Here is a 20,213-nt window from a genome sequence, read left to right on the forward strand (position 1 = left end):
GATAAACTGTCAAATTACAAGAAATTACCTGGAATGGCTGGGCCTGCAAATGATCAACGTCGGACCAGGTCGTAATGTAATTTTCCAGTTTTTAGTGAGAACCAGTCGACTATTCTGGTGCCCTGCAACGTGCTGTTAGCAAAATGCTAGAGAAGATCAAGAGGAAAAGGGTGTCAACTCTCCAAGAAATACGAGTAACTTTACATATTAAAATCCGGGAGGACTGGGAGAGGTTTAGTCGAGATTCGGAGACAAGGGAGGCTTACCTCCAGGCTCCAGCTTGCAGCCTAGGTCTGTTGAATCTCTCCTTCCACTAATACATGAACATAAAAATTATAGGTTTTTAAAATATTTTTTATTTAAAAATATATTAAATTTTTTTTAATATTAATACATTAAAACAATCTGAAAATATAAAATAATTCAATTTTGATGAACCTTTGTTTAGATTGCATTCTTAAACAGGGGTTTAATTACATGAACGGCTTAGAAATGTGGTTATAATTGCTTTTCAAAATGTTTTTCATGCCGAAATATATAAAAATAATATTTTTTTATTTTTTAAAAATTAGTTTTAAGATCAACACATTAAAGCGATTCAAAATATAAAAAAAAAATATATTATTAACAAAAAAAATAATTTTTTTTAAAAATATAATTTAAACCATATTTCTAATCAGCCCAAAATGTTTCCATGGACTTCAATTTTTTATGCTTAATTGAACATGAAAACCAGGATCTCGGCGAACAATAATTTTTGTTAAACCTGGTTTGGTAGCTTTCATCTTATAAACTGATTTTTTAGTTAAATTGAGTCAAATATTAACCTAATTAAATCTAATTAACATGCTGAGTTTTTAGTTATAAGGTTGACTTGGCAAAACCTTTTTGTGCCAACATTAAAAAAAAAAAACAATATTATTTTTATTAAAAAAATTAATTTGAATTAATCGGTCATTCATGAGTATACCTAACGAATAACAACTCAAAAACTAAAACTCTTTTTCGTGTTAGTTTTTCAGGTTTTTTTTCCATTTAAATTAACTACAAGTGATTTTTTTCCTCGCAAAAATTGTAAGTATAGTGTTGTTATCATATGATTGACATGCCTTCTCTTTCTATCATGACTTCAAAATGAGAATTCTTTTTTGATTAAAATGAGATATTGACAAAGAAGATTAACATACATGACTTGTGCTCGCAATAATAATAATAATAAAATCATCTAGGTGGTAGCTCAGTGGTAAGAGTTTGGGACCAAGAGGTTTGCTCTCTCTATGGTCTCAGGTTCGAGCCCTGAGTTTGCTCATATGATGGCCACTGGAGGCTTACATGGTCGTTAACTTTAAGGCTCGTGAGATTAGTCAAGGTGCGCGCAAGCTGACCCGGACACCTCACGTTAAACTAAAAATAATAATAATAATAATAATAATAATAATAAAAAGTAATTTCAAGACTAGAATTTATAACGAGGGATCACGTAGCTTAATGTGTTCATCACGACTATAAACTCAAAAATCAAGACAAATCTTTTTTAAGAATATAAAAAATAATTGGAGGGAAATTTCAATTTTCCATAAAAAAATGAGAGTCTAATTTATAATAATCATTTTAATTTTTTATATTTATGAAAACTTAAATAAAAAAACTGTTTACTTTTATTTCTTTTAGTTAAAATTATCATAAAAGTATTTATTAACTGAAAAAAAGGAAAAATATTATATTTATAATAAAAAGTAAATTTACGGTATTAACTAAATATAAAAATATTTTAAAATATAATTTTAATGTTTTATATTAATAAAGATACATTTTATGTTCTTAAAAAAAATGAGATGGAGGGAAATATTCCATCAAAACTATTTTTCCATGTCATTACTACCATGTCATCACTAATTTGTCATATCATCTCTTGGTATTTAGGTCATAAGTGGTCATTGTCACTTGAATAACACATCAATAATGTTTTTATATCATACATATAAGCTTTTCAATTGTTACAATTTTTTTTTTAAAAAAAAAAACACATTCATTTAATAAAAAAATAAATTTTAATACTTGATTTAAAAAAATAAAATTAATACACGTATTTATTGTGTTATTATCCCCTTGAAAGATAAGCAGCTTTTGAGGATGATGTTCCATCAAATTAAATTAAATTCATTTTTTTAGCAACCCTATTTCTTCACGTATCAAACAGTTTGGAGTTCATATTTCTAATAAAATTAACATGATTATCAGGGTGAACGGCCTTAAGATAGATGTTCATCTTCTGCATCTTTCTCATCAAAAACACACACCTGGAAAAAGGAGTGTTATTTTTAAGAGTTCCCCACAAATAAGAATTTGTTTCATGCACAATAATATGAAATTTTTTTTTATCAAATTTGTAATTTTTTCTTTGAAAATCCTCAAACATTGAGCCCTGAAATATACCCTACAACTCAGATGACATGAAGCTCCTACGCTTACCCAGATTGAGCGTGAAACCTGGAATCCAATTTCCAGATTCATCACTTATGATTCCAGCAGCACCAGCAACACCTGGATGTCCCTTCAAAACCCCAGCCACGTTCAGCCTGACTCCGTCATCTGGGGATGGAAACCGGGGTACCACTTCACCCTGCCTTGGTGATTTGGTATGCAATTAAGGACTGAAATCTTGTTCAAGATTATCAGAATTTTGCAATTCTGTTTTGACCTCCATAGGGTAAGATTTAAGATTATCTATCTCCCATCTCCATTCACCCTCTCAAGTGCGTTCTCCTGTAAAATGTTGCTGAGTTTCAGCTTCAACAACTCTGCGAATCCTGGGGGAACGCCTGCATCATCCATAGCATCAGATAACTTTCCAAGGCAGCTCTGCAGGGGATCCAGAGAGACCATATCACCTCTTATCTTCTAAGCAACCAAATGGTGAGCTTGTTCAGGTTTAGAAATTTCATGTTCGACAGTGGAATCCAAATCCTTGAAAGAATATAAGATATTGGATTTCAAGGCATCTTCATCAACAGTTTCCTTGTTAGACTCCACACAGAACCTACTGGATGATTCTTTTGAAACAGCCACGTCAATCCTACCTAAAACAGTTCCACCTACCATGTCAATTTCCATGCCAACAGCCTCATCTCTATCCATGTTGGCATGGTCATCATGTTGACTTCCCAAAGGAGTAGCCAATGAAGGGAATTTGTTACAAATAATTTTATCATGTTTTGCATGCCGGAAAACTCCCCATAAGAAGTTTCCCATGCCTGACCTTGCAATAATATCTGTGGAAGACATTCAAATCATGTCAACGAAGGCATCAACAAAATTATGCAAATCTCACGCATGTTCAGCAACAAAGACTATTGGACATTCAGAACGATAGCATGGCCACCGAGAGCCTTCCAATAATCTGAATAAAGCCTAATGCTTTTCATGCAATCTCAAATTGCTTTTATATTTTCAATTCCTAGCAGGCCATAGATTTGAAATGAATGTTTTGCTGAATGCCTAAATCTAAGCCAGAGATTTGAAGCATAGTCATAAAGGAATTTACTGGTATAAACCACTAGACTCTAATTCCCTTTTCCTCTTGCTTGATACCTCAACACTGCATCCATTAATGAAAGAGGACTATGGGATGCATGTTTTGGGCTTTAACATAGACCATTTCAGATATTTTAAAAGCTATCTATTATAGACCAAATACCTCTTTATCTCCGAGTGACCAATGTGAAAGTTAAAAATAGTGTGTTCTGTTAGTTCATCAATTTATGTCTGTCCATCAACACACGTCACTAGGTTGTTGACAAGTAAATTTTTTTAAGAGCATAAAAGTAAAGGGAAATGAATAGTACAAGTAGTTCATTGGTTATATCTCTGTTCATAATTTGAATTACTAGAATTGGAGTACCTTTTAGTAAACAAATTTAAAACTAGGCATGCAAAGATAAGACAAAAGATGAAGCATGTGGCTTCTCTCATGTTTGTTAAATCTAAACTGTTAATTTCAAATGAAAATCTAGGATTTTTTTCAGTAAATGAGCTTAACACATGCCGAATTCTATGTAAGAAAATATCCTGACCACCTAATGAAGGAAAACAACTAACCACTGGCTTCAAATCTCTGGCTTAGATTTAGCAAATATGATAAATCACGTTCTAAGAAATATGAGGATCCCAGTCAAAAGATAAAATAACCAAGATGGTAGATGCACAATCTAAACACGCACAACATAATCAATTCCTTTCTCAACTTGGTGCTTTGTCCTTTATCTCCTGTTTCCCCTTCCCCTACTCACAGTACCACTACAAAAGGTTGATTTTAGCACTTCATTTAGTGGTGTGAGCTTCTAGTCCGATCACAAAAAGGACAAATAACAATATAGTTATGGTTGATGCAATAATTCAATTCATGTGTTCTAGATATTCACAAAGAAAAGATACTCTAGTTAAGATCTCAAACAAGAAAGATAAGGGATCAGAAGATTAACATGAACATACTCATTCACTGATAGCTAAGAAAAACAGAAAAAAGAGACAGAAAGATTACCCTGCGATTCCACATGCAGCTGTTTAGATGTGAATATCAACAACTCTACACCATCAATGTAACTTCTCATCGCTGCATTTTCTGTTTCCATAAGCCGGAATAGGCTAGCATGGTTCTCTTTTGATCTGCGAATCAATGGGAAACATTTAGTAAGCTCTAATAATATGTCCCAAAACAAATCTACAGAGTTAAATTTCAAAAACTATGTACCTCTCAATATTAGCAGAAGGGAAAAAATAAAGTGCAATATCACAGAAATCTGGACAACTGTCTTGGAATAGGTCTTCCCAAATATCACATTGAGGAAGTAATTTAACTTGAAGGATTAATGGAATCTTCCGTGAAGACTCGTAAGCTTTCCTATGTACTCTGCATGGCAGCTGAGCCTGGAATCCACCATAAAACATTTGTTGTGTGGCAACATCAAACTTGAAGCCTCCCCTTGAGAAAAGAGAGGAGAAATCAATAGAAATTATACAATGAGTTTCTAAGTGAGCGTGGAATGCTTTAGAGAATGCTGTAAAATGCATATCAGTAATATAAACAGGGACCTCAGACACCATTCTACAAATCCAAAACTCCAAGTAAAATGTTATATAAACAAAAACAGTTATAACTAAACCACTCTACAAAGCCAAACCAAGTAACAGAAGGCCCCTGCTAAAAGAAAAGGCAGGACCCAGAAACCTTTTAGCTACTGAAATTGGTCTGCCAATTGTGGCAAAATTAGATTCCAAGCAAGATATACATCACATTAAGAAAGACATAATAGAGATGAGAAGCATACTTCCAAGTCACATGCAAAGCAGGGAAATGAGGATGATACAGCCTAAGCTTAGGCAGAATATTCGGCAGGTCTCTCTATTCAACATCAGAATTTATAGCTACGGTAACGGGGCAAGAGTTCTTTCCTGTAAATAGGAAAGGAAAAGGAAAAAGAAAAAGAAATCAAATTGCTGCCAAGCATGGTTTGAAGTACAAGGAGGAGCTTACACGCTGATTGCCTCCAGTTTTCCAAGTTGTTATCTTTTCAGCCATTTACACAAAATGTTCTGTGCAAAAAGTAAATGAAAAGAAAACACTTGTCACCTTTTGATGTTCTCGGAGACTGTTGATTATTAGTTGTTGAACTGGTTTGCATTCTGCCATGTCCATAGGGCTTTATAAGACATGAAGGGATAGTTCTGGGGGGGTTCGGAGGCACCCTGGTAGGAGAGAATTTTGAAGTGACAGGAGAATGACTAGTTCTGCATCTGAAGTTACTTCTTGACGGAGGTTCCTTTTTAGTGGTTCCTGATGATAATCTAATGACTTCTTCAGCAGTAAGAAACTTCACTTTTCCAGTTGTTACTGCACGCTGCCTTTTAGAATGATGCGGCCCTCGCAAATCATCGGAAGTTATCAGAGCATCATGTGATTCATGTCGCAAAGCATCAAAGCAATTCTGTGAGTCTCCCTTCCTGTCACATCCTAGTGAAACCGGTGAAGCTATGTCTGTGCATGGTGTACACGTTTCACATATCCAATCTTCTATGGTATCCTTGAACAAAACCCTCGTGCAATAACTGGAAAAGAAGAAGTGTCAACATAATTCTCATGACATCATACAACAGAATAGTAAATTTAAGATACCACTTGGAAGCAAAATAAATAAATGAAGGGACAAACAATTGAAATTGTAGCCTAGCCAATTTAAACAAGTAAATTTTCCCAGCTCGGTGATAAAATGTAACGTTCCACAACAACTAGGTGTATTTTGAGAAATACAGGCAAATGAGCATGCACGGGGGGGGGGTCATCTTACAGATGTTCTTGAGATATTCCACATTTAGAGCAGGTTGCTATAAGTTCCCCGAAACCACCATCACCACATATGTCACAGAGCTTCACCTGCAAGGTGGAAAAGATGACGTGAGAGTTGTGATCCAATATCATTGAATGGCAGCAATTAATGAAATCTTTTTGCCCAGGTAGCAAACAATGCTATCAACTTTGAGCATCATAATTAATTAACTTGTTTGCTTCATGAGTATGGCCAATAGCTCTTAGCAAATCGCAAAGCAGACAGGATGCATTGATACAAATACACCATTTGGCAAATTATTGATTTGAATCCCATGGATATCCATAGATTAAAGATATATTCAAAATGCTTGTTAGAGATCCCATGTTTTACCAAAGATCCCGCAAATTGGATTGCTCCAAAATCTTTCTGCTTCTTCCCCCCCCCCCTTCTCTCTCTGTCCTTGATTGATATTTGGAGAAGAGGGGAATCAACTTACAACTCCTCTTTGACGGAGAAATATGATTATTTATACCAGTTAGACCATGCCTCGGGCACAAAATTGCCCCAAATAATTGATTCTTTGTCAACTTGATATAACAAAACTTCACTATAGATTGTTCTATACATTGGCCCCTTCCCCTGGTCGAGAATTCCCCTAAAACCCCCCTCTTGGTTCACCACCTCCTCAGAAAAGCGCAAGCAAGCTCCACACCAGTTGTCACTTGTCGGGTAATACTCATTAATTAATATGCAACGCATGTTTTATGTGACGATTACTCTTTCATAAAAAAAGAAAGAAAAAATTGAAATTAGTAGTGAGAAAAAAACCATGCCTAACTTCAAACATATCAAATGAATTGTGTAGAGAAAATATATAAAATAAACCATGGAATTTTCAAAAACATCAACACCATTTGAGGCTTTTTGAAAGAATATCGTAACAAGTGAGTATCATGTACAACCCAAAACTCACTTGTTAATATATCCGTGCACCAAACAAAGAAATGAAATGTATTGGAATCTGAAATTATAATTTCCAAGGAAAACAACAATAGCAGTAATGAGTTGTATATCGCACCTCACATGAAGTTTTTTTTAAAATGTAAATAAATAAAAAAGAAGCTACCGCGCTAAAATACATAGCAACTCTCATTCCTTGCAAGCAACTCTTAAGCTTAGCTCAAGATGATATACTTTTCGAAATGAATTGCAACAGGTCAACAGCTTTTCACGAGTTTTTTTTTCTTTCTTTGAGAAACTTTTTATAAGCTAATAGAAAAAAAAAAAAAAAAAAGGGGGGCAAAAAAAAATAAAAATTGCAGAGATTATGGCTCGAGACTCAAGAAATGAACACTTAAGAAAAATCCCACAAGAATCCACCATTACCATTATCATATCATCATCAGGGGTAAAAGCGAAGAAGAAAATGTTGTTACTTTACTCTCTTCTTTTAAATATATGGAAAATCGAAACAAAGTGTAAATTAATATTTTTTTTCTTGGGTTGGCTTAAAGTAAGATTTTTTATGAAAGTGTGGGACTTCGGTAGGGTAAAAGACGATAAGAGAGACAAAATGGAGGATCCTTTTACCAGGTCAAGGTGGGTCTTTTCCTCCATTGTTGTGCTGGTCTGGGGTAGTGCTGGGACCCCTTTGGCTTCTTTTTCTTGGAAGTTTAAAGAGAGTAAAAGAAATAAAAGGAACCACTGGCCACTACCACCAGGTCCACCACTATCACAGTAACCAACAGTAAGCCGAGAGAAGGATGGAGAGAGAGGGAGAGAGGGCGTGTGTGAGTGTGTGTTGAAAACTTGAAACTTGATCGCTGTCTTCCTTCGGTAAAGGGAGATAAATAAGTTGATATGCCAGGCAGTGAATAGTATAAATTATTAATGAAGATAGAAGAAGGATGGTTGTGGAGTAAATTATAAATTTGTACTTTTAGTTTTGTGAAATAAATTAAATATTTTTTTAATTTAAGATTAATTGATTTTTTAGATCTATTTATAATTTGATTCTTTTTATTCAATTCGTGTTATTTTTTATTTTAAAAAAGAAGTGAATAGTATTAAAAGATTTTAAATATAATTTTTTAGGATAAAATAATATTAAATTAAATGCAGTTAATACCAGTCAAATAGAATAATTAATTATTTCTTTTAGGTCCCAGTCAACAAATATAAAAACCATATGCCTTCGCAGGGGTTCAGTTATTATCTCTGTTTCATTGAGGGGTAATTATTTTCATATTTATTATAAAAAAATAATTAAATTAAATTTTTAAAAAAATAACTTGAAATTAGTTCAAACCAATCGATTTTTTTTCGGTTTAATTTTTTAGAATAAAAATTAGTTCAAACCGGTTTGACTCGATTTTTTGGTTTAGCACGGTTTTTTCAATTTGGCTTGGTTTTTTTCAATTTAGGTTTGGTTTATTTTTTTTGGTTTTAAACTTGTAAAATCAAAACTGAATTAAACCAGTTAATTTTTTTTAAAATTCTAATCATTTTTTTCATAGCTTAATTTTTTAATTTTTCTTTTTAATTTTTCTAATTTTTTTACTCCCTCTAATTTCAATCCTGATACTTAAAGCCATCAATGAACCTTTTATGCTAGACTCGGGGAGGGTTGCAGAGATGATACTAGGAAAGGAAAAAAAAAGGTATATTGTGTGGATATTATTGTGTTTTAATATAAAATATTTTAAATATCATGGTGTAAATATTAAAATATTTTTTATTTTTTAAATTATCATATTAAAGTCATAATAAAACATTAAAAAATTAATTTTATATTTTAAAAATAAAATATACTTTTAAAACATTTTTATATGCATGTGTTTGATACTGTATATTTTTATAGTTACAGTTTTTTTTTAAAAAAAAATTGTTATGATTTTAAAAAATATATATATTTAGTTAAAATTAATGGAAGATAGATTTTTACATGTAAAATAAATTAATAATATTATTTTAATTTTTTAAAAATCAAAATTTAAAACACGAAACACAATATAAAAAAAAAAAAAAACATTAACTACTCAACTTACTTAACGGTTTTTTTTACGCGCTCAATACCAAGTGATCTTTTAATTAACTACCATTACCACTAACTGGTATTTTTTTTATCATTTTTTGGTTTCGATTTAATAAATTAATCTAATTCTAGAAAGCTTTCACTTTTTTTTTCTTCCTTTTTATTTTTTTTTTATTTTTATAATCACCGGTTATCCAAAAATCTTTAAAGGGCTTGAAACCTTTTCAGTAGCTATTGGATTCTCCTTAATTCGAGTGAGACATTGGCAAGTCACCTCTTGATGGCCATTTGGTACTGCGGTCCAAACGGTTTTTTGCACAATTTTAAATTATTATTTTTTTCTAAAATTGAGTTCGGTTTGTACTTTCTAGATCGTCTTGATGTGCTGATATTAAAAATAATTTTTAAAAAATAAAAAAACATTATTGGCATACTTTTCGGCATGAAAAGCTATTTGAAAAGCAACAGTTACCACACTCCCAAACACCCTCTCAATTTAGCTCGTGACAATATTATTAAATCTGGCTGGTTCATGATTCGGTTTTAAATTTAAATCATGGGTTAACATGAATTTAGTTATATCAATTTAAAATAATATTGTTTTATGATTTGTTAGAAAAAATAAAACGATTTCATTTTAATTTTTTTTAAATCAAATTAAATTTTAACTAAATTAACTATTATATAATTTAATATAAAATTTTACTTGAATCTTGTTAATGAATCATTGGATTAACTTATCGGGTTGGCCATGTTGAATGACATTGGTCCAGGAACAATTTTATTAATATTGGAGTATGATTGAGCATTGTGATTTTAGCTCGTGAAAAGAACACAATGACTGTAATAACTTGTTTGTTACTGTGTTTATATATGAGTGTGTATTTTAAAAATGTACTTGTTACTGTGTTTCTAATTATATTTGAGCGCGTATTTAAAAAAATGATAAAATTATATATTTTAGTGATTTTCATTAATTTTATTGTCCCATGCAAAAAAAAAAACATATTTTAAAATATAAAATATCTTCTACCACAATACTAAATATATATTAAAAAGATATTTAAGATTGCATTGGATTATGCTTTTGAAAATTTTTAAATTTAGTTAACTTTAAATTATTATTTTTATATGTTTTTAATTTTTTTTTTATATGTTGATATTAGATTTTCTTAAAAATAAAAAATATTATTTTAATAAATTTTAAATAAAAAATACTTAAAAAAAAACTTTTAGTATATACTGAATGTATTTTTTTATATCGCACCGAGTGCAAAACATTATTTTAATGCTTATGTATTTATTTTCTATGTTGCATAGCAGATTGGAAGTTTTTTGGTGTATTTGTTTTTATATTTAAAAAGTATTTTAAATTTTTTTTTATTTTTTTGGATTGATTTGATGTGTTGATATCAAAAATAATTTTTTTAAAAAAATAATAAATAAATGTTATTTTAATATATTTTTAAATAAAAAATAATTCAAAAATAATCACTACCTCTATTTATAAATTATTTTAATGCTTTCACGTCTGAATATGAGGTCGCCACACATATAAAACTTTTAAAACAAACCGTTTCTAAAATATCATATTATACTTGAACCCTGAATATTTTTATTTTTTCATACGATATAATATTATAGATTTATTTAAAGATATTTTTATTTATTTAATATATTTATAAACAGTCAAATATAACCAAAATACTTTTGGAATAAAACAAATTAACATTGTGAGGCAAAGATGTTATCGTTTTCCTTTTTAGAATACAGTAAAAATTACATGTATGACCTTAGTGACAAAAAACAAATTGACAATATTTTGATCTTTATTTACTAACTCTAAGAAGTTTTATGAATTTTTAATGACTTGTGTTTTCCATTACTGCTAAACTTGATTGAGTGTAATAAAAGGAATGTCACCATATAATTGAGGGTTGAAATTAGTAACAATAATAATTTAAAATATATCAATTAAAATAATTTTACATGGTTTCACTAATAGAATCCAATTAGATGGATCGGAAAACATTTTATGAAAAAATAACTTGGTTGAATCTGATTTTTTTCAGCAAAATCCAGTTAATTCATTTGGAGTTTTAATGACAATATCAAGAAAAAAAATCATTTTAATAACATAATCAATACAAGTTAATGTGATAATTTGTAAATTAACATCATAATCTAATCAATCTATAATTTATACCATTATTTTAAAATTTAAGATTGGGTGTAGTTTTTTTTTTAAAAAAAAAACAAGGCTAATTAATATAAAATTTTGAGTTGACTCATTTATCCAAAATTGATTTGTTCAAAACCTAATTATCAATTAGTTTTTTTTTTATCAAAATAATGCTGTATTAATTATTATTTTTTAAAAAGATGAATTTTTATTTTTTTAATCAAAATAATATTTATCTTGATTATTTTTTTAAAAAAATAAATAAACCCTCCTGACCCACTGCTCTGGTTCTGCCCCCTCAGCCAGGACAACGAGACAACACAGTCACTCGACTCAAACTCTCAGCTTCCAAGTTCCATCCCTCAGAGAAATGCAGTCTCCTCTTTTGAACTCCTAAATGGCCAAAGAATTGCTGATTCATTCACTACGATGCTTTCTCTCTATACATCTCCAAATATAACAACCATAAATTTCAATGCTCAGGCACTCTCCAATCCCCTCCCCTTCCCCCCTCCTCTCCTCTCTCCGCAAATCAATCCACTGGAAACCCCGCCACGAATCCAACCTCTCCCGACCCGAACTCCACGAACGCATCTCTCGTCTCCTAATCCTACGTCGTTTTGACGCCCTCGAAAACCTCAACTTCCATTTCTCCGATAACCTTGTAGACTCCATCCTTGTTAAACTCAAGTTAAATCCTGAAGCTTGTCTTAATTTCTTCCAATTAGCCACAAAACAACCTAATTTTACACCGAGCGTTAAATCTTACTGTAAACTTGTTCACATTCTATCTCGAGCTCGAATGTACGATGAGACCAGATCGTATTTAAATGAATTGGCTTCTCTTTGCAAGAATAATTACACTTCTTTTCTTGTTCTTGATGAACTTGTTAGGGTTTACAAAGACTTTAAGTTTTCGCCGTTAGTTTTTGACATGATTTTGAAAGTATATGCAGAAAAAGGAATGGTAAAGAATGCACTCCACGTGTTTGATAATATGGGGAAGTACGGTCGTAAACCGAGTTTACGGTCTTGTAATAGTTTGTTGAGTAATTTAGTTAAAAGGGGCGAAAGTTATAGTGCAGTTCTTGTTTATGATCAAATGAGAAGGTTGGATATAGTGCCTGATGTTTTTACTTGTGCAATTATGGTTAACGCATATTGTAAGGCGGGGAAGGTCGAGAGAGCGGTGGAATTTGTTAAGGAAATGGAGAAGTTAGGGTTTGAATTGAATGCAGTTAGTTACAATAGTTTGGTTGATGGATATGTTAGTCTGGGAGATATAGAGGGGGCGAAAGGGGTTTTGAGGTTTATGCGTGAAAAGGGGGTTATGAGAAATAAGGTTACGTTTACGTTGTTGATTAAGGGTTATTGTAAACAATGTAAGGTGGAGGAAGCAGAGAAGGTGCTTAGAGAGATGGAGAAAGAGGATGGAGTGGTTGTTGATGAGTATGCTTATGGTGCGCTGATAGATGGGTATTGTAAAGTTGGTAAAATGGGTGATGCTATCAGGGTTAGGGATGAGATGCTGAAGGTAGGATTGAAGATGAATTTATTTGTTTGCAATTCTTTGATTAACGGGTATTGTAAAAATGGTCAAGTTCACGAGGGAGAGAGGTTGTTGATGTGTATGAGAAAGTGGGATTTAAAGCCAGATTCTTATAGTTATTGTACTCTTGTGGATGGATATTGTAGAGATGGTCTCAGTAGCAAAGCTTTCAATGTTTGCGATCAGATGCTTCGGAAGGGGATTGAACCAACTGTTGTAACTTATAATACTCTTCTCAAAGGCTTGTGTCGTGTTGGTGATTACAAGGATGCTTTGCGCCTTTGGCATTTGATGCTACAGAGAGGGGTCACTCCTAATGAGGTTGGCTATTGTACTCTACTAGACGGACTTTTCAAGATGGGAGATTTTTCGAGGGCTTTAACCCTGTGGGATGATATTCTAGCTAGAGGTATAAACAAAAGCATATATGCTTTCAATACAATGATCAATGGGTTGTGTAAGATGGGGGAAATGGATGGCGCAGAGGAGACTTTTAAAAGAATGAAGGAATTGGGCTGTAAACCTGATGGAATAACATATAGAACCCTAAGTGATGGGTATTGTAAAGTTGGAAACGTGGAAGAAGCTTTTAAAGTTAAAGAGAAAATGGAAAAGGAAGAAATTTTTCCTTCCATTGAAATGTACAATTCCCTTATTGTTGGACTTTTTACTTCCAAGAAAATAAGTAAATTGATAGATCTTCTTGCAGAGATGTACACTAGGGGATTGTCCCCTAATGTTGTTACTTATGGAGCCCTTATTGCTGGTTGGTGTGATCAAGGTAGACTGGATAAAGCTTTTAGTGCATATTTTGAGATGATTGGGAAGGGGTTCGCTCCCAATGTAATTATTTGCAGCAAAATTGTCAGTAGCCTCTACAGGCTTGGTAGGATTGATGAAGCAAATATGCTCTTGCAGAAGATGGTGGATTTTGATCTTGTTTTAGATCACAGATGTTTGGAAGATTTTCAGAATGCTGATATTAGAAAACTAGACTGCTGGAAAATTGCCGATACCCTTGATGAAAGTGCTATTAAATTTTCTCTCCCCAACAATGTGGTGTACAATATAGCTATGGCAGGGCTTTGCAAGTCTGGGAAGGTTAATGATGCAAGGAGATTTTTCTTGGGCCTGTCACACGGAAGCTTTACTCCTGATAACTTCACATACTGCACCTTAATCCATGGCTTTTCAGCTGCTGGTTATGTGAATGAAGCTTTCAACTTGCGTGATGAGATGGTGAATAAGGGTCTTGTTCCAAACATAACTACATACAATGCTCTACTGAATGGCCTTAGTAAGTCGGGATATCTGGATAGAGCACAGAGACTTTTCGATAAACTTCACCTGAAGGGATTAATTCCAAATGTTGTTACTTACAATATATTGATCGATGGTTACTGTAAAAGTGGCAGTCCTAGAGAAGCCTTGGACTTGAGAGGCAAAATGTTAAAAGAGGGGATTTCTCCTTCTATTATTACTTATTCATCCTTGATTAATGGTTTTTGTAAGCAAGGTGATGTGGAAGAAGCTATGAAGCTTTTAAATGAGATGAAAGCATCAAATGTGGACCAAACTATAGCCACATTCTCCAAGCTAGTTGAGGGTTGTATTCAACATGGAGATGTTAAGAAGATGTCCAAGCTTCACAACATGATGCATATGGCATGTCCCTCCGCTGGCATTACTTCTCATAAACAAATGGAGTTATCAGAGCTCTCAATCGCCAAAGAAATGCTAGATTCATATACCATCTCTGAAGCTGCATGTTGATGAATGAGTAAACTAAGATTTTCTATGAGGAAACTGTTTCATTTAATGGGAACAACTTTAACTCAACCTTCTACAAGGGAGGCTTTGGTAATGCGTGTTGCAAATACAATAGTTTGTCTCTTGTTTGCAAAAAATCCGGGGTACTGATGGTGGTCTCATGGTGCAGGTTGTAATCCATCTGTTTTATAATGCTTTATAGTTCCAAACGTTGCCTGCTCTGACCAACTTGGTAAGTAATTGCTTGGGAGCGTTCTGGCTTTATTTTCACATATTTCTAGCCAAAAGCTGGCATTAATTGAGGGAAAGCTGCGGGTGGGCCTTTTATTGAGTTCATCAGTCTTTGAAACCATTTGTATCTTCCCATAATTGTGTCATTGCCCCAGGCTCCCAGCCACATTTATATTTATGATTTTTTCGGTTTGCTTTTAACACATGCATTAAGATGCTGATGTTTACTCTTAAAACTTGCATATTGTAATAAAACAATATCTTCTTTCACAGGATAAACAATGGTATTTTACATGTGGCAATATATCCATCATGATCAGGTCAATTAATGGTTGGACCAATGCTTATTGCAGAAGCAGGAAAGATTGTGCTCAGTGGGAGGGTCTTATGCAGCAGGCTGGAGGCAAAATCTGTCACGCCTTGCGAATATCTCAGTGGTAGCTGCTAGCATTCTTTTGCAATGACAGTTAAATGATGATGGAAGTCCAACTTCTGTACATTTCAGTTGAGGTCGGTGAGAAAATTCCTTTGCCATTGTTTTGTGCGCTTTGAGAGGAAGACACAAATAACTAGTGAATTAAGTGGGAAAATGGCTTGACACATATTTTTTGTCCTATAAACTGCTGAATCAAACCATACAAGATGTCTATGTATGTATGTATTAGAATAGAATTCTTTGTGTTCATGTTATGCATGCATGCATGTTGGTTAGCAGATGCACATAAATGCATGTAGATTACAATGGCAAAGGAGAATTCATTCCTTATCTTTTGGTTCTAGCAATCAAACTTGTAGCCTGGTAGGACTGAACTTGAATTAGAAGGATATGGTTTAAAGTAACTGTTTCTTTTTTCATGTCACTGGGCTTCTGCTTTAGCAAGTTTCTTGATTTTTTTCCTTATTTATCTTTAGGGTGTGACTCTTATTATAGGCTCTCATGGAACCGGAAACCCACCTCCAATGTATCATGACGTACCCACTATTTTCATCATGGTGGGATCTGCAACTTGGAGCATGCCTCAAGGTCAACACCTGAAGATTGAAAATGCCCTCCACTGTTATCTGCCTGGTAACCGGGACAGAAATCATTTGGGATGGACACTATGAAAGTTTATTTCTTGTCTAAAGTTGATGGATCTAAAAGTGCAATTAACGAGGTAGGTCCTTGCAACAAGGAAACACCAAGTGGTTTTGTAAAGAGAACTACCATGAAGTTTAAAGAAAATGAAAAGAAAAGGATAGAAATGTAATTATAGCAAAGATATTTTCATCAAATTTTTGCTCGCAAGCTACTTAAAATTAGGCTGGGTGGGGTGCATTACAGATATCTATTATAGCTATTGCATCCTTGTATTTGATGGTAGTTACAAACTACAAAGCTTGTGCAAGTAAAATATCAGATCAAAGAGAATATTAGTAAGATGAACTTTGTTGTGGAAGTGAAGGTTTCATTTTGGTGTTTAATTTATTTATTTTTAGTCTATATGCTATGGCCTATCAGAAAAACTCTTCCATGAGATTCACACTTTGCTTATTGAAGAGGAGACGCTGCTTCTATGAAATTTTAATGCTTCCGTATATGGAATATGACGCATCCCCTTCCTACACCCGCAAGAGGTCCCCGTAGATTAGCAATTTAATGGACAGTAGCTACAAAATAGGTTCTCGTGATTTTTAATCAACTTTTCTTGCTTTTATCAACATAAATGATGAGATCAGATTTAATGCTGTCGAAATTAATCACTAATTAGGAAGATTTCCTTTTTTTTTTATCCTTTCCTCTCTTTTGGAATACATATTGGGAAGATCTGGTTCTCACTAATGGGAAGATTTGATTCTCATCTAAAAAACCTTATACAGGGACCATTGCAAGAGAAGGCTAATCAATTGCTCCCAAACCAAAAACTGGCAGCCTCGGCAGAAAGGCAGATTAGGATTGCAAAGCTGCATCAAGATGATGCAAGGAAACTATGCAACCATGCATCAAGAGATAAAACCAGGCAGAATGGGGCTGCTCATGTCTAGCTCGGCTGTCATGGATGTCTGTTTCTATTCTTACAAGCAATTCAACTATGGATACAATTCTAATTGTTTGACTTGCATTCTGTAAGTTTGTTTACTGTCTTTTTTATGTCTAAACTGTTCAAGCCAAGCTAATATTTTCTATGAATGACATGTAGATAAGCACGTGTTTTTGTGCATGAGATGTATAAATATACAAATTGCACTTTTTTGGCATTGGCAGGATGATGGTTCAGGATCCATTTAATGAATTTCCTGATTAAATTCTTGTGAATATTTTTCCCTACTTGAGTACGAAAGAAGCAGCAGCATCTCAAAGTGGTGGAGATATATGTGGACATTTACTGCTGGAAGTTTGAAGTTTGACGAGTCTAAAACAACATGGAATCATACTTCTTTCTATTGAATTCAGATCTGAGAGTTCCACCTGGTAAAATGGTCGAACCAATGGGATTTGTTAAGCAGGTGAATTAACCTTGTCCATGATTATGCATCAGTGTCCAACGACAGGTGAATTAATAATTTGCTATGAACTAGATGAATATTGAGACGTGGACAGGATTTGCGTTGAATAGGAGAGTTAAAGGGCTCAAGCTAGACTTGACTCCACTTTGGCCAGGCATCAGCTGAACATGATGAAGATTTCATATTAGCCATAAACTTCCGAGAAATTTTAGTGTACCCTTGAATGCAAGCATGTTGAAGAGAATGTTTATACTTTCCACCCAAAAAGAAAAATTGTACTATAATCATTTTGACACCCCATTTCTAAAATTCTAATTCCAGCCCCTGGAAATGTATAAAACTGTCGTCTTTTCACTTTGTTTATTTGGGAAAAAGTATTATTTATAATGTAGAATTTATTGCGTAAGCATGACATTGGTTTGATGGGGTGCGAGCTATAACTATCTCGTTTAAAGCAGTGCTGAAACTGAAAGAGTCCCTGTAGAACGTGATGCCTGACAGGGATTGTTCAACCCGTACTTGTTTGGAATCTCCCCCTCTCCCACCCTAAGCTAGAGTGACACTAGGCTTGATTTGATCACACGTGGACCCGGTTTGTCATGTATTATTTATATTGTTTCAACTATATTAAAAATTAAAAATTAACATGGGATTTTATATTTTTATTAACATTTGATTAACAGTTATATTTTTTACTCTATATCAAATAATAATACGTTAACAACTACACATTTATTATCTCGTGTTAGAAAAAAAAAAGCTTCTCACCCGGAACAAGGAGAGTTAAATAGATGCATCAACTTTTTTTTGTGTAATTATTGATATAAATAATTATGAGTTTATTTAATTATATGCTTGTATGATTTTTTATTTAATTATAATTATTTAATAATTATGAGTTTATTGATATATATAGCTTTTTGATATGTAATTAATTTTTTTTTGTCAAAAAAACACATTAAAAAAGCTTATATATATATATATCAATTTTTTTTTGCTGCAAAAAAAGTCTATTTAATTAACAGTGAAGCATGGATCAAATAGATTGTAAAAGCTACAATTAAAAGTCTAAAACCCACAGTTCAATTAAAATCCAAAAGATGCCCATAAGAAACACAATAGCTTCTATGCAGCACTGCTATGAAACTTGAATAGGCTGGCGGGTCAACTCCAAATTTAATTAATTGTCACCTAACTTAGATCTGGTTTTATAAAAATAAAAGATTGACATAACACAATCTAGTTAAAAATTAGGATTGATATAATATAAGCCGTCAAAAAAAATTAAGGTAGCTTAAAGATCCTGTTTTTTTTTTGTGTTTTAAAAGTGTTTTTGAAAAAATTTTAAATTTTATTTTAAATTAATATTTATTTTATTTTTAGATTATTTTAATGCGTTGATATTAAAAATAATTTTTAAAAAATAAAAAAAATTATTTTAATATATATTAAAAAAAAACACTTTAAAAAACAACAATAACAACCCTCCAACATATTCTAAAACTTAGTTAAAATCTATTAAGATTTCAAAAAATAATTTGTATATTTTAACTTAAAGATCCTGTTTTTTTTTTGTGTGTTTTAAAAGTGTTTTTGAAAAAAGATAAAAAAATTTTATTTTTTATTTTAAATTAATATTTTTTCAGTGTTTTTAAATTATTTTAATACTTTGATATCAAAAATAATTTTAAAAATATAAAAAAATATTATTTTAATATATCTCTAAATAAAATACACTTACAAAAAATCATAATGACAATCAAACAGGTTTTAAAACTTATTTAAAATCTGATTTCAAAAAATAATTTATATATTCTAACTTAAAGAGAGAGAGAGAGAGTCAATCCATCTCATCTATTCCCTGAACTTTGCTGAGGGTCTGACCCCTGTAAGCTGAGCATGTGTGCAGAGCACTTATGAGGATCACAATTATCTACTTCAATGATTAGAAATAGGAAGAAAAAATCCTATTTTTGGAGGTGGCGAAATTTCTCGGAGAATGGTCACGCTGGCAAGCACGAAGGGCTCTTTACAAAACGCGTTGTCAACATCATGATTTCATGGATCACAGGAACTCCACTAAAAAATTATTTCTCTCTTCTTTTTTTTTTTTTTATTATTATTCTTGATTAAACACTACTTTTAAAATAAAAACAAGACAGCATCATTTGCTAATACAAGTTGATAGCTGTGTACTGACTTTCGTATCGATTTTTTCAGTGCGTCTCCACTCAAGATTAGTAGACTTCGGAGCCCGTTTGGTGCTGTTATTGTTGTTGCAGATATTTTTTTTAAAAAATGATATTTAAAAATATATTAAAATATTTTTTTTTATTTTTTAAATTTATTTTTAATATTATCATATTAAAATAATATAAAATTATTAAAAAAAAAGTTAAAAGTTAAAAATTTTAATTTTTTTAAATACACTTTTAAAATACAAAAGAAACAAGCTCTCTAATAGTCTACAATATCTATAAAACTAATCAAGAATCATGGACTTCATCATAGGGAACATCTATAAAAACTTGGAGCAAAATCTCTACCAAATCTGGATCACATTTTATAAGTTTTGTGTCAACCATCTTTAAATTCCACTTTGATCAGCTAATTAATGCTATATAAAAGCATGAT

At 32.3% G+C, this 20,213-nt stretch overlaps 2 protein-coding genes across 11 annotated transcripts; one reads left to right on the plus strand and one right to left on the minus strand.

Moving 5' to 3' along the window:
- Positions 1 to 1,804: 1,804 nt before the first annotated feature.
- On the minus strand, positions 1,805 to 8,046 carry LOC140954519 (PHD finger-containing protein 6-like). 6 transcript variants are annotated; one of them, XM_073404388.1, is made up of 7 exons: positions 7,917 to 8,040; positions 6,717 to 7,104; positions 6,345 to 6,430; positions 5,630 to 6,105; positions 4,751 to 5,451; positions 4,541 to 4,665; positions 1,805 to 3,272 (listed from the first exon to the last, which is right to left on the minus strand). In XM_073404388.1, the coding sequence occupies exons 5-7, from the start codon at positions 5,101 to 5,103 to the stop codon at positions 2,902 to 2,904; spliced, it is 849 nt and encodes a 282-aa protein (XP_073260489.1). In that variant the 5' UTR covers positions 5,104 to 5,451; positions 5,630 to 6,105; positions 6,345 to 6,430; positions 6,717 to 7,104; positions 7,917 to 8,040; the 3' UTR covers positions 1,805 to 2,901. The 6 variants fall into 6 exon arrangements, 5 of the variants coding, with proteins under 5 accessions (XP_073260489.1, XP_073260490.1, XP_073260487.1 ...); XR_012167876.1 differs by lacking the exon at positions 6,717 to 7,104 and having other exon boundaries at positions 1,809 to 3,272; positions 4,751 to 4,981; positions 5,328 to 5,451; XM_073404390.1 differs by having other exon boundaries at positions 1,809 to 3,272; positions 4,751 to 4,981; positions 5,328 to 5,451; positions 6,717 to 8,040.
- A 3,794-nt stretch (positions 8,047 to 11,840) lies between these two features.
- Positions 11,841 to 18,130, plus strand: LOC118034145 (uncharacterized). 5 transcript variants are annotated; one of them, XM_035039358.2, is made up of 6 exons: positions 11,841 to 14,951; positions 15,031 to 15,093; positions 15,446 to 15,602; positions 16,024 to 16,249; positions 16,953 to 17,198; positions 17,338 to 18,130. In XM_035039358.2, exon 1 carries the CDS (start codon positions 12,018 to 12,020, stop codon positions 14,862 to 14,864), a length of 2,847 nt encoding a protein of 948 aa, XP_034895249.1. In that variant the 5' UTR covers positions 11,841 to 12,017; the 3' UTR covers positions 14,865 to 14,951; positions 15,031 to 15,093; positions 15,446 to 15,602; positions 16,024 to 16,249; positions 16,953 to 17,198; positions 17,338 to 18,130. The 5 variants fall into 5 exon arrangements, with proteins under 5 accessions (XP_034895249.1, XP_034895248.1, XP_073260792.1 ...); XM_035039357.2 differs by having other exon boundaries at positions 15,366 to 15,602; positions 16,005 to 16,249; positions 17,338 to 18,128; XM_073404691.1 differs by having other exon boundaries at positions 15,413 to 15,602; positions 16,005 to 16,249; positions 17,338 to 18,128.
- Positions 18,131 to 20,213: the final 2,083 nt, after the last annotated feature.

Source organism: Populus alba, chromosome 14 (assembly GCF_005239225.2).
Source record: "Populus alba chromosome 14, ASM523922v2, whole genome shotgun sequence".
Lineage (NCBI taxonomy): Eukaryota > Viridiplantae > Streptophyta > Magnoliopsida > Malpighiales > Salicaceae > Populus > Populus alba.